General features: G+C 43.2%; 1 protein-coding gene across 1 annotated transcript in view; it reads right to left on the reverse strand.

Annotated features, from left to right (window-relative positions):
* Window positions 1–6,736: 6,736 nt before the first annotated feature.
* Window positions 6,737–12,387, reverse strand: part of gc2 (guanylyl cyclase 2) — a gene marked incomplete at its 3' end in the record, with an annotated part of 37,364 nt that continues 31,713 nt past the window's right edge. Inside the window, exons 19-24 of the mRNA XM_083640038.1 lie at window positions 12,019–12,211; window positions 9,873–10,047; window positions 9,451–9,549; window positions 8,200–8,294; window positions 7,701–7,786; window positions 6,737–6,821 (exon numbers count right to left, since the gene is read on the reverse strand). Of these exons, the coding sequence (XP_083496164.1) occupies window positions 6,737–6,821; window positions 7,701–7,786; window positions 8,200–8,294; window positions 9,451–9,549; window positions 9,873–10,047; window positions 12,019–12,211 (733 nt within the window). The remainder of the gene's footprint in view (window positions 6,822–7,700; window positions 7,787–8,199; window positions 8,295–9,450; window positions 9,550–9,872; window positions 10,048–12,018; window positions 12,212–12,387) is intronic.

Raw genomic sequence — 12,387 nt, forward strand, 5'->3', positions numbered from 1 at the left:
CTACCGGGATTCCACTCATTCACAGGCTGTGATACAACTTCGCAGTTCCAGGGAAAAGGCAAAAAGACAGCCTGGGCTGCATGGAAATCATTTCCAGAAGTGACAAATGCCTTCACTGCTATGATGGTTAATCCTTTTGAAGCACTTAGCCAGGAATCAAACAGTTTTGCAGTGCTAGAAAGATACAGTACACCTGTGTTCTGTATGACAAGACAACTGACATTGAAAATGTCATTGAGCTAAGGAAAAATGTCTCTCAATGGAAAACATTCCTCCCACACAGGCTGCGCTGCTACAACATTCAAATCGAGCAGTTTACCAATCTGGCATTTGGTCCAGAAGCCTGAAAGCTATGCAATGTCTACCATCTCCTGAAAGACATGGATGGATTAAAGTTGCTGATTCTTGGACACCTTTATGGACACTCTTGACAGAGGCTGCCAAAGTTTGTAGAGAACTCCTCAAGTGTGGCTGCAAAGCTGAGCCTCTCTGTTCGAGAAAGTGTAGATGCCGGGATGCTGGGTTACCTTGCACAGCATTATGCCAATGTGCTGGTAATTGCGAAATGGCACAGACATGAATAGTTACCAAACACTAATCACAAAAAACAGTAATAATCAAGAAGAAAATAAATAAGACAGAGTGCAAAACAAAAAAGAAAATGCAGAGGGTAAAATAAGAATATGCAGAGTAAGATAAGATGCAGAGTAAAATAAATAAGAATATGCATAGAGTTAGTAAAATGAAGAAGATTCAAAGAATAAAGTATATAAAAAAGAATGCAGAAAGTAAAAATAAGATGATGTAGACTAGAGTGTAGGTTAAATGTAAACTGAAGGCCACGAGACTCCTTAACATACACAAATAGTGTAGTAGCCGTACTGTACTGTAGCTGCTACCATTACGTATGTCTAATGTTTAATTGTATGTTTAATAAGGTATATGCTATAGTTATTTGATTTGACTTTGATTTGATTTTTGATTTGATATTTGATTTGATATTTGATTTGATATTTGATATTTGTACTATGTTGTAAACGGAGTCCACAGCACAAGAATTTCACACGTGATACTTGTACCATGGAGTGACAATAAAAATCTTGAATCTTGAATCTTGAAGGCAGACTGCAAAATAAGCCAGGAATGCATACAGCAGTTTTCAACTGTTTAAAAAGCCATTTAAATTTTCTTCAACATGGCCCCTTCCTAAAAAGTTGAATAAACAAGCAAACAAAGAAAAAAGAAAATAATAATAACCCCTTCTATGATATAAAAAGGAGCACTCAATGTACGTACCAAATAATACGCTTTATGACGTCCCTTTTACAGTATGTCATCTTTTGTGTCAACTGCGGCCATTTAGAATTTAGCCAAAAACTCACTTCCTGTTTAAAACTTTTTGGCCACCCCTTGTAGGATGTGTTAAGATCACCCACGAGACATTTGTATAACATTTTATGCCTTTATGAGATTCTTTAGGCTTTTTGAGTCAATCGCCAACACTGTAGGCGGACCATTTTCAATTGTGTCAATAATTTACTTCCTGTATAAGATTTGTTTGGGCACCCCTTCTAGGCTATCTCAAGATGACCCAAGGGACATGTGTTCCAAATTCTATGCTTTTTGGAGATTATTTTGGTGTCTTTTGAGTCAACGGTCAACAGTTTAGGTGGCCATTTTGAATTTTGTCAATAACTCACTTCCTGTTTAAGATTTTTTTGGGCACCCCTTCTAGGATGTTTTAGGATGACCCAAGGGACATATGTGTCAAATCTTATGCCTTTATGAGATTATTTAGCCTTTTTGAGTCAATCGCCAACACTGTAGGTGGCCATTTTCAATTTTGCCAATAATTCACTTCCTGTTTAATATTTTTCGGGCACCCCTTCTAGGATGTCTTAGGATGACCCAAAGGACATGTGTTCCAAATTTTATGCTTTTTGGAGATTATTTTGGTGTCTTTTGAGTCAACGGTCAACAGTTTAGGTGGCCATTTTGAATTTTGTACATAACTCACTTCCTGTTTAAGATTTTTTTGGGCACCCCTTCTAGGATGTTTTAGGATGACCTAAGGGACATATGTGCCAAATTTCATGCTTGTATCCACCGCGTAACGATTTTTCCCTTAATTCCCCCTACTACTAAGAACCAACATGGCGGCGAGATTTCCGGTTAAGCCTACAAAAATACGTCATCTGCAAGGGGCAGGGCCTCATGACCTGACTGGACTCTGGTGCAATTTATTTATTAATTCATTGCATTACATGCGTGGACTTTTTACTGTACTATCGGACTTTTTTTAATAATATAATTTTTATTGGCACTTTTTATCCGATGTCGTTTTTATGCTCTTATCCATTTTTAAGATAACACTGGTTTTAACCCCTGTGTGCACTTTATTCCTCTCTCCTAATGTGTCTTGTCTTTTTAATCTGTGTTTTTATATGTTTTTATCAGACTGTATGAGCTGTGTGGACACCCGAATTTCCCCAAGGGGATCCATGAAGTATCTATCTATCTATCTATCTATCTATCTATCTATCTATCTATCTATCTATCTATCTATCTATCTATCTATCTATCTATCTATCTATCTATCTATCCCTGATTTACTCTATAGTCGTCCTCTCTCTCTCTCAAAGGGAGAGAGAGGGGGAGAGAGATAGAAGGAGAGAGAGAGAGATAGAGAGAGAGAGAGAGAGAGAGAGCTGTCTGTAGAGATTAGCTGGGCTTCTCTGCTGCTGACTGGCAGTTCCTGTGGATCCCCGCAATGCTGACTCACCATTTCCCAGCCTCCATAGGTCCACACAGGACTTCATCTCATCCACCCAAGCCGTTAAGACGCACACACACACACACACACACACACACACACACACACACACACACACACACACACACACACACACACAAGCTCCTGGCCTCCACCTGTCATACGGAAGCTTAGCAGAGAACTTCATAAGCTCAGAAAATATTAGGATTAGGATATCATTATTGATTTCAGCCATATAAGGACAATACTGGTGTCCTTTACAATTCCAGCTCATCTACATAATATAGTTTACATTTCTGTAAAGCAGTGACTTGTCACATTCCCACGTGGAGACTCTGAGTTTGATCTTTGTCTCACTAAGTCCACAAGTCTTTCTCTGAGCGCAGGCCCCAAAGGAGAAAGTTTAGCTCTTGTCTTTGGCCTGAGCTTCATGTTTCTATGCTTCAGGCTTCTATGCTTCAGGTTTCTATTCCCACCGTGCAGACCAACCAGGAAGTCAGACTGCAGCCCACGTAGTGTAAGAATCCAGCACTTCCAGTGGGGTTCAAAGGTCACAGTTTAACAATGTGATCAATCTGTGATGGAGCTTGCCTCCAAATGTACGGGTTCCGTTCAGTGCCCCGCCTAGCTGAGAAAAACCTTTGTCGAACTTCCAAAGGTGCCCAGGCTCGTATCCGCAGCGCAAAACCCATTCAACTTCCTGATGGACAGGGTTCATAGGTCACACTCATCCTTGCGATGCGATAGGTGGGTCAGTGGTGTGACATCATCAGCCTGCCCCCGTCGTTGGCCGTGGTGATCTGAGTGAGCACGCGGAGGCGAGTGATTTTCTTCACCGACTTGTGAAGGATCTTCTTGAAGTCCTTCTGCTGCTCAGCTGGTGCGATGCTGGGACAGTGGCCACTGGAGGGAGTAAAGAAAGAGCGAGGAGGAGAACGGTTGGAGAAGGAGAAGAGAGATGATTAATGCAACATGGAAAAGCAAAACAGACACTGCCATAAAAAACAAAGGATTAAACTAACTAAGAAGGAAGTCAACACTTTAAACACATACGTTTACGTAATAAAGACAGTGCAATGCAACATAGAGACCCTAACTACACTAGCAACAACATCTGGGACTCACTCAAAATGTTATTATATTGGCGGGGTGATCAGGGACCATGTTGGAAATACATGTTTTACACTTTTACATGTCTATCCCTTGGATTTTGTCTGTTATATCCATAAAATCAATCAATCAATCAATCAATCAATCAATCAATCAATCAATCAATCAATCAATCACTCAAAGGTAAAGGTAAAGTCCCACTGATTGTCACACACCTGAATGTGCGAAATTTGTTCTCCGCATTTGACCCATCCCCTGGGGGAGCGGTGAGCGGCAGCAGTGCCGCGCTCGGGAATCATATGGTGATCTAACCCCCCAATTCCAACCCTTCCAATCAATCAATCAATCATCTATGTATCTATCATAATTAAAGATTCAAATCAAATCGGTTTCAGCCATGTGGCCTAAGTGGGACCAAAACAAAGATGGACATGTAATCAAAACCAAGATGACCCCTAACCACCATCGCTATAGAATTGACAGAGGAAACAGTGGACAGCAGTCTGGATACGTAACAGCCTAGATCTGGATACGTAACAGTCTGGATACGTAACAGCCTAGATCTGGATACGTAACAGTCTGGATACGTAACAGCCTAGATCTGGATACGTAACAGTCTGGATACGTAACAGCCTAGATTTGGATACGTAACAGTCTGGATACGTAACAGCCTAGATCTGGATACGTAACAGTCTGGATACGTAACAGCCTAGATTTGGATACGTAACAGTCTGGATACGTAACAGCCTAGATTTGGATACGTAACAGTCTGGATACGTAACAGCCTAGATCTGGATACGTAACAGTCTGGATACGTAACAGCCTAGATTTGGATACGTAACAGTCTGGATACGTAACAGCCTAGATCTGGATACGTAACAGTCTGGATACGTAACAGCCTAGATCTGGATACGTAACAGTCTGGATACGTAACAGTCTGGATACGTAACAGATCTGGTGGAATGGGAGCTGGTGATTTTGGTTAGCATTTGAGAGTAGAGGAATGATGGGAGCAACACACTCATCGTTTACTGTCATCACCTGTGTTCGTTCAGGTCTTCCTTTCTCCGTTTCATTAGTGGTACAGTAAATATGGCTGACGTTTCAAGTCAGGTCTGATCCATGTGACCAAAGCATCACTCTTTTGTAACCAACTCTACTGCGGAGTGTTGCACCTGTTCATCCCTATGGACCTGCTGCTACACATCATGTTCAGAACTTGCAAAGTAGAAGAACTGAGTTTTGCCAGTGAACAATTCAAAAGGGTGGATCAATGTGAATGATTGAAAAAGTAAGTCTCTCACATCCCTCGCCCGAGCGGCCTCAAGTACTTGAGTCCGAACGCGACCCGAATGCGATCCACTCAAAACATGGGAAGAAATCTTCACCTGGTACGCTGTAGTCTCGGCTCCCAGACGTTTGGTGAGCTACGCCACCAAACGGATTAAGACTGAGGGCTGAGTCTAGGTACGCTGTGGCAAGAAGTGGCTGGTCGAGGACGGGTCCTGTGATGGTTCCTGCTGTTTGAGCTTATACAAAACAGATATGTTAGATTTAGTTATTAAATTCTACTCTGAATGTCTCAGAAATGGAACGCGACTCAAATCAAATGAGTTTCCAGATGTTCAAAGTGAGTTTCAACAAAAAAAATGTTTTGAGTGTCTAATTCTCACACATATCTGTTTTGTTTATTTGTTTATTTGTTTATCGAATCCCCATTAGCTGACGCATAGATGACAGCTAGTCTTCCTGGGCTCCAAGACAACAATACTCATTACATGACAGACAAGCAATGAAATAAAATACAAAAACAAAACAAAAAACACTAACAAATAAGAATACAAGAAAATGAAAGAATAAAAAGCACATCTAAAACCAAGACAGACAATATAGCATGGTCAGCTAGCCCTCTAGCTGGCCAATGGACTTACATTTTTGTATTATAAGTTTTGTATTATAAGGGGGAAGCCATCACACCAGAACCTGTTCTCAACCATGCGGTCAGGTACCTGTGGTCAGGTACCACAAGGTACCTGACCGGGGTCCACCCGCTATGCCGACCACCCGCTATTCCGACCACCCGCAATGCCGACCTTAGGTTTAGGCGTGGGGGTGGGAGAGGTTAGGTTTTGGGTTAGGGTCTGGGGGAGGTTAGGTTTAGGCATGGCATGGGGGGAGGTTAGGTTTGGCGTGGGGGCTGGGAGAGGTTAGGTTTTGGGTTAGGGTCTGGGGGAGGTTAGGTTTAGGCATGGGGGGAGGTTAGGTTTGGCGTGGGGGCTGGGAGAGGTTAGCTCCACCGACACGCTGCACGCCGCCTCGCTCAGCTGGTTCTGCTTGTGGGCTATCGGCATTGCGACCTGTCGGCACTGCGGCCTGTCGGCACATAGACGCGGCACCACCTGACCAAGATTTCCTTCAAAACTTGGAATATATACATGTATAATATCCTGGTCGTTAAGGGCACCTGTTCGGAGGGAAGGGAACTCGTTGGAGTAGCGTGATCCTCCCACGTGCTAGGTCCTACCGGTGAAGCTTTCCCTGTCAGGTGAAAAGAAGCGGCTGGCTACTGCCTCGGAGGAAGCATGGAGCCAGTTTCGGCTCTTCCCAGATCGGCAGAGGGTGGAGCAGCAACCAGGATAAATAAATTAAAATTAGCACTAATGGGGGATAAAAAAAATGGGGGATAAAAAAACTTGGAATGGGTCGTGTTCAGGATGCAAGAAAAATTCAAATGAACAGCAGCGATATCTCGAGAGCGTTCAGGCTCCCCATGGTCCCCAAACGTTTGCCAAAGGATGAGCCACGTTTCCAAACAACCTATAATAAACATTTTTCATAATGCATAACATTACCTCAATTTTTCTTCTTTGCAAGTTGTTCGGCTTTCCGTTTCTTGTACTGGGCTATCTCGGCCATCTGCAGCCCGTGAGCCATTTCCCTGTTGGGACGAAGCGAACAGGATCAACACAGCAGACACATACCAGAGTCCTGCAAACAGGATCAACACAGCAGACACATACCAGAGTCCTGCAAAGGGTCGGCTAAAGGTGGACTAAAGGTTACAGATGCAGCTTTGTGAACCAATTATTTTTAAAGGAACAGCTCACTCTAAAATCCAAAATATATATATTCCCTCTCACCTGTAGTGCTATTTATCCATCTATATCGTTTTGTGTTAGTTGCCTGAGTTTTGGAGATATCAGAGTTTCTGCCATCTCTCCAATACAATGGAACTGGATGGCACTCGGCTTGTGGTACTCAAGGTGCCAAAGATATACATTTGATAAACTCAACAGCAATGTCTCTTTCCAGAAATCATGACCTCGTTACTCAAGATAATCCACCGACCTTGTTATAAGCAGTTTCATGAAGGAACTATTTTCTTTTGACCGAACTACGCCCGCTAGCTGCTAGCTAGCCTAGTTCCTACGTGAGACAGCAAAAGAAAATAGTTCCTACATGAAACTGCTCACAACAAAGTATGTGCATTATCTTGAGTAACCGGGTCATGATTTCTGGAAGGGAGATAATGCTGTTGAGTTTTTCAAATGTATTTTTTTGGTGCTTTGAGCACCACAAGCCGAGTGCCATCCAGTTCCATTGTGTTGAAGAGAAGGCAGACATCTCTGCGGCCGATATCTCCAAAACTCAGGCAACTAACACAAAACGACATAGATGGATAAATAGCACTACAGGTGAGAGGGAATATATGTATTTTGGATTTTAGAAGTTAGACAGGTGCAGGGTGCAAAATGTTCTGACAAGAGGAGACAGGGGGGAAGAGGACACAGAAGGAGAGGTGAACAGTCACTCCTACCTCGACTTGACTTCTGGGGGTTTGGGCAGCGGTTTGGTAAATCCATCTCTCCCGACAAGCCAGTAGGTCTCTTCTGTTCCTTTACCCTGGAGACAGAAAGACAGGAAGAGAGGGACAGAAGAAAAGAGGGAGAGAATGGCAAGAAAGGCACAGATGAGAGAGGCAAGAGAGGCGTATAGAGACAACGTTACTATGTATTCATTTATTATTTATTGTCTATCGCTAATTCACACAGGTGAACAGAAAAAACAACAGAAAACATCAGAATACTGGGAAAAAATGAAGAGAAAATTATATAAAAAACAACAACAACAACAACAAAATGACAGACAGAGAAACTCCGCTTTTGAAATATTGATAGGATTAACGTTTCAAAAGTTATTTTACAAGTTAAGTTACATTTGAGAACAATAGCTATTCTTCAGCGGGTGCAGTCTCAGTATGACGATGCGACCGCTAACTAATTAAAGTGAACAGTATGAAGCTAAGGTGGCCATACCTTGACTTCTGTCCTGCCTCTCAACTCCAGCTTGTATCCCAGCTTCAGATCCCTCAGGACCTTCACTGTACTCTCATGGACATGGATCCTGTAGGCTGCAACAAACAAAATAATCACCTAGAACCAAGAAATAAGAATAATACAGCCAAGTATCCACAGAGTCAAATCTGTGTAATATTTCAAAGTATGAGATTGTGGGCCTCCCCCCAGACAAAGCGTGCAAAAAGCAACCCGTTTCTGAGTGGGAAAGTGGGGGAAACTGTCAAATTCCCCCAAACTACTGTATCTCTGAACTATCTCTGTAACCAAATCACACACATTTAGGATATTCTATGAGATCTCCTTTTAATAACTAATGTCATTTTTTTCTCCACTTCCATTCATTGAGCCTCCCCTGAAACTGCTTGGATCCCCCCTGGGGAGGCCCGCCTCCCACTGTGAAAAGCTCTGATCTAGTACTTGCATAGAGACTGACCTCCAAGTGGATACGACCCAAGTGATCTAGACATCGTTTTTACAAGCAGCTGAATACGACCTGAAATCACGTTTCAACGTTCAGCGACCTCTAGCGTTCGTGTGAATAACAGCCCTGTCTCGGAGTTGGGTTAAAATTATAACCTGGTGTGGGATTTGAACCTGGGCCCCCTGGCTTAAAAATCACCTGTCGTAAACACGGCTATCCGTTCGTTGCTATCCCTACCCTGAACCCAATAATACCTAACCCTAACCAGCCCACCACCCCTACCCACCATTCCCCTCACCTTTCCCGTCTCCAACACCTCCAGCTAAGACCCCCCTCCAGAACCTCGCGCACCAGTCGGACCTGCGCACCCCAATCTTAATTCTTTGTCAGTTCGTTTTTTGGAATAAAAGTCGCTTTTTCAACTTGCTTTCAACCTGCTTTTGTGCGAAAGTAGCATAATACTTTTTCTCTGCCACTGAGGGGCGCTAGTCTAGCATACGTAATACGTGGGTCGTATTGCACTGCTGTGATATATGGTCGTATAAGTTGGAGGACATGTTGCTTTCATAACAGGTATTGGAAAGGCCTGTACATGTTTCCTCTGGCACAATTAGACGAGATTCGTTTTTACAGTTTGTTTGTAAGTTTGTTTGTAATAAGTAAGTAATAAGCAGAAAAAGCACTGGGTAGTTAGCATTAGCAGCGATAAGCCACCATGGCTGAGAACACAATCTCCGCCACCAAACTGTCTTATTGACAGGTGATGTATTTGTGATTCTGTAACTTACGCAACCCAGAGGACTCCATACGAGAGGCGGTGACCACTGTGTCTCCAAATAAACAGTAGCGGGGCATGGTGAGACCCACTACTCCTGCTACACATGGACCTACACACACACACGCACGCACGCACGCGCACACACACACACACACACACACACACACACACACACACACACACACACACACACACACACACACGAACACACACACACACACGAACACACACACACACACACACACACACACACACACACACACACGCACACACACACACACACACACACACACACACACACACACAGGGTTAGGGTTAAGTAATACACTCTACTATACTAGTGAAGTCTACTATAACTATACTTGTCCACTACATGAAAATGTCCTCCCACAGTAAAACACTGGTGCGTTCCTTGGTTCCTTGGCCCCTCACCTGTGTGCAGTCCTATGCGGATCCTGACAGGAACGTCAGGCATGTGTCTCATTTTGAAGGTTCCCACGGCGCTCAGGATGTCCAGCGCCATGTTGGCGATCTCTGCAGCGTGACGGTTGCCATTTTTGACGGGGATGCCCGACGCCACCATATACGCATCACCGATGGTCTCCACCTGGAGCAGAACATGATATAGAGGAAGAGGATACAAGAGGATACAATGGCAAGGAATGGACACCCAAATTCAATGGAAAGCAATTGCATACATTTCTTTCTTTCTTTCTTAATACATGTGATATATCTTTCTTAACATGGTTGCAAAGTAATGTACTTTGACAGTGGCATGTATGTATGTATGTATGTATGTATGTATGTATGTATGTATGTATGTATGTATGTATGTATGTATGATTTTTGATTGATTGATTTCTTTATTAACACACCTATGGTGCCCAGCCCGTATGGGCTTATGAGACACAACAAAAACAGATACAAAACTGAGGTTTACACTATTTCAGCTTCCATATTCCAGAATGCAAGATAACAAACAAAAGGACACAAGTACCGTAAATTCCGGACTATAAGGCGCACCGGTCTATAAGCCGCACCTTCAAAGGTGACTATTTTTTTCTTATATAAGCCGCACCGGTCTATAAGCCGCGGGTGTTTTGATGTTTAATTACCATATGTAAGGCTTCGTGCACAGAGGGGATTGTCGGGAAAGAGATGGCTGTTTGGGGAAGCTCCCATTTATTAACATTTCAACAAAACAAAAGTCAGGTCACTAATCCCAAGACCGCGGGTGTTTTAATGGTATTTTTTGTTTTTTTTTACAGTGCACACAGTGTCCGCGGTGTGGTGAAAAGAGGGCAAGAGAGGAAATTAAAACAGAAGTGGATTTATAGTTAGAAAGAGTGCTAAAGAAGAGAGAATTCCGTTTTTTATTTTTTTATTTTAGTTACTCACAGTACTATTGACCAGTCCAACTCAAAAGATATTCGGCAGTTTCACTTTGAGCTCTTGTTCCGCCGCTGTCCATCAATGGTTATGACGAGTCTCGCTGGGTACAGTACGCCAAAGCGATATCCATTGACTTTAACCTTTTCGATGATGCTGTTGTATGTTGCGCGTTTCTGTTGCACCAACGCGGAGAGGTCCTGCCGGACGAAAAAGCGCGTACCCTCCCAGGTGAGGGGCTTCTTCCCCGCAGCCTGGAGGATGAGTTGACGGTCGGGCCAGCGGAGTAGGCAGATGAAGATGGCCCTCGGTGGCAGGCTGGGGTCTGGACGTGGCCGAGGCGCCCGGTGTGCCCTGTCCACCTCTGGTGGTTTCTCGCCTTCCTTCAGGTCCAGGATGTAACACAGGATTTTGCCACGAAAGCGTCCATGTCACCAATCTCAGCTCCCTCTTTTACATTGATCAGGCGAATGTTATTTCTTTTACTCCTGCTGATTAAGTCATCAACCTGCGTGTGCAGCGTTTCGATGTTTTTGCATTTTATCCACTTTCGGACTCACTGTGTTGTTTTTGTCCTCCAGTGCGCTGATGCGCTTTTTTTAGAAACTCTGTTCACGGTTGCATTATTTTCTTTAGTGAGTGAGTGGATGGACTTCTGCACGTTTTCAAACTTGTTTTCAAGCGGCTCAAACCTCTGAGCGATGTCGGACTTAATCGATAGTGTTTCACGGAGTAAAAGTTTAGCCCAAGCCGTGTATCTCCAGCCTCCAGCAGGTGAGTCATTTCCTCATTCATGGCGGTGATTGCTTCTTTCTTTCTTTCTTTCGTCTTTTTCTTTCTGCTTACCTGTGTTGTGTTATGTTATGTTATGTTATGTTATGTTGTTAAAATAGGGCAAGAGAGGAAATTAAAACAGAAGTGGATTTATAGTTAGAAAGAGTGCTAAAAAAGAGAGATTTTTTTTTTTTTTGGGAAAAAATCCATAGATAAGACGCACCGTTATATAAGCCGCAGGGGCCAAAAAAGGCCAAAAAACGGGAAAAAAGCCGCGGCTTATAGTCCGGAATTTACGGTATATATATATATATAATATTTTTTAAATACGATTGAATAGCACACACACACACACACACACACACACACACACACACACACACACACACACACACACACACACACACACACAGACCTTGTAGACGTCGTGGTCTCCTATGATGGCGTCAAACACAGTGTAGAGGTCGTTGAGCAGGGCGACCACCTGGATGGGCTCGCTGTGGGCAGAGATGGTGGTGAAGCCCACGATGTCGCTGAAGTAGAGCGACACGCAGTCAAAGTGCTCAGGCTGCACAGTCACGCCCGCCATCAACGCCTCCGCCACCGAGCTGGGAGAGAGAGGAGGAGACACCTGCTGGATCAGTGTGGATGCTCCATGGGACAGGCAGTAATCAGGATTATTTATTTTATTTTATTTTATTTTATTTTATTTTATTTTATTTTATTTTATTTTATTTTATTTTATTTTACTTTACTTTACTTTATTTTATTTTTTTATACAATA

The sequence above is a fragment of the Poromitra crassiceps genome, assembly GCF_964638095.1.
Source record: "Poromitra crassiceps genome assembly, chromosome: 7".
NCBI classification, from domain to species: domain Eukaryota; kingdom Metazoa; phylum Chordata; class Actinopteri; order Beryciformes; family Melamphaidae; genus Poromitra; species Poromitra crassiceps.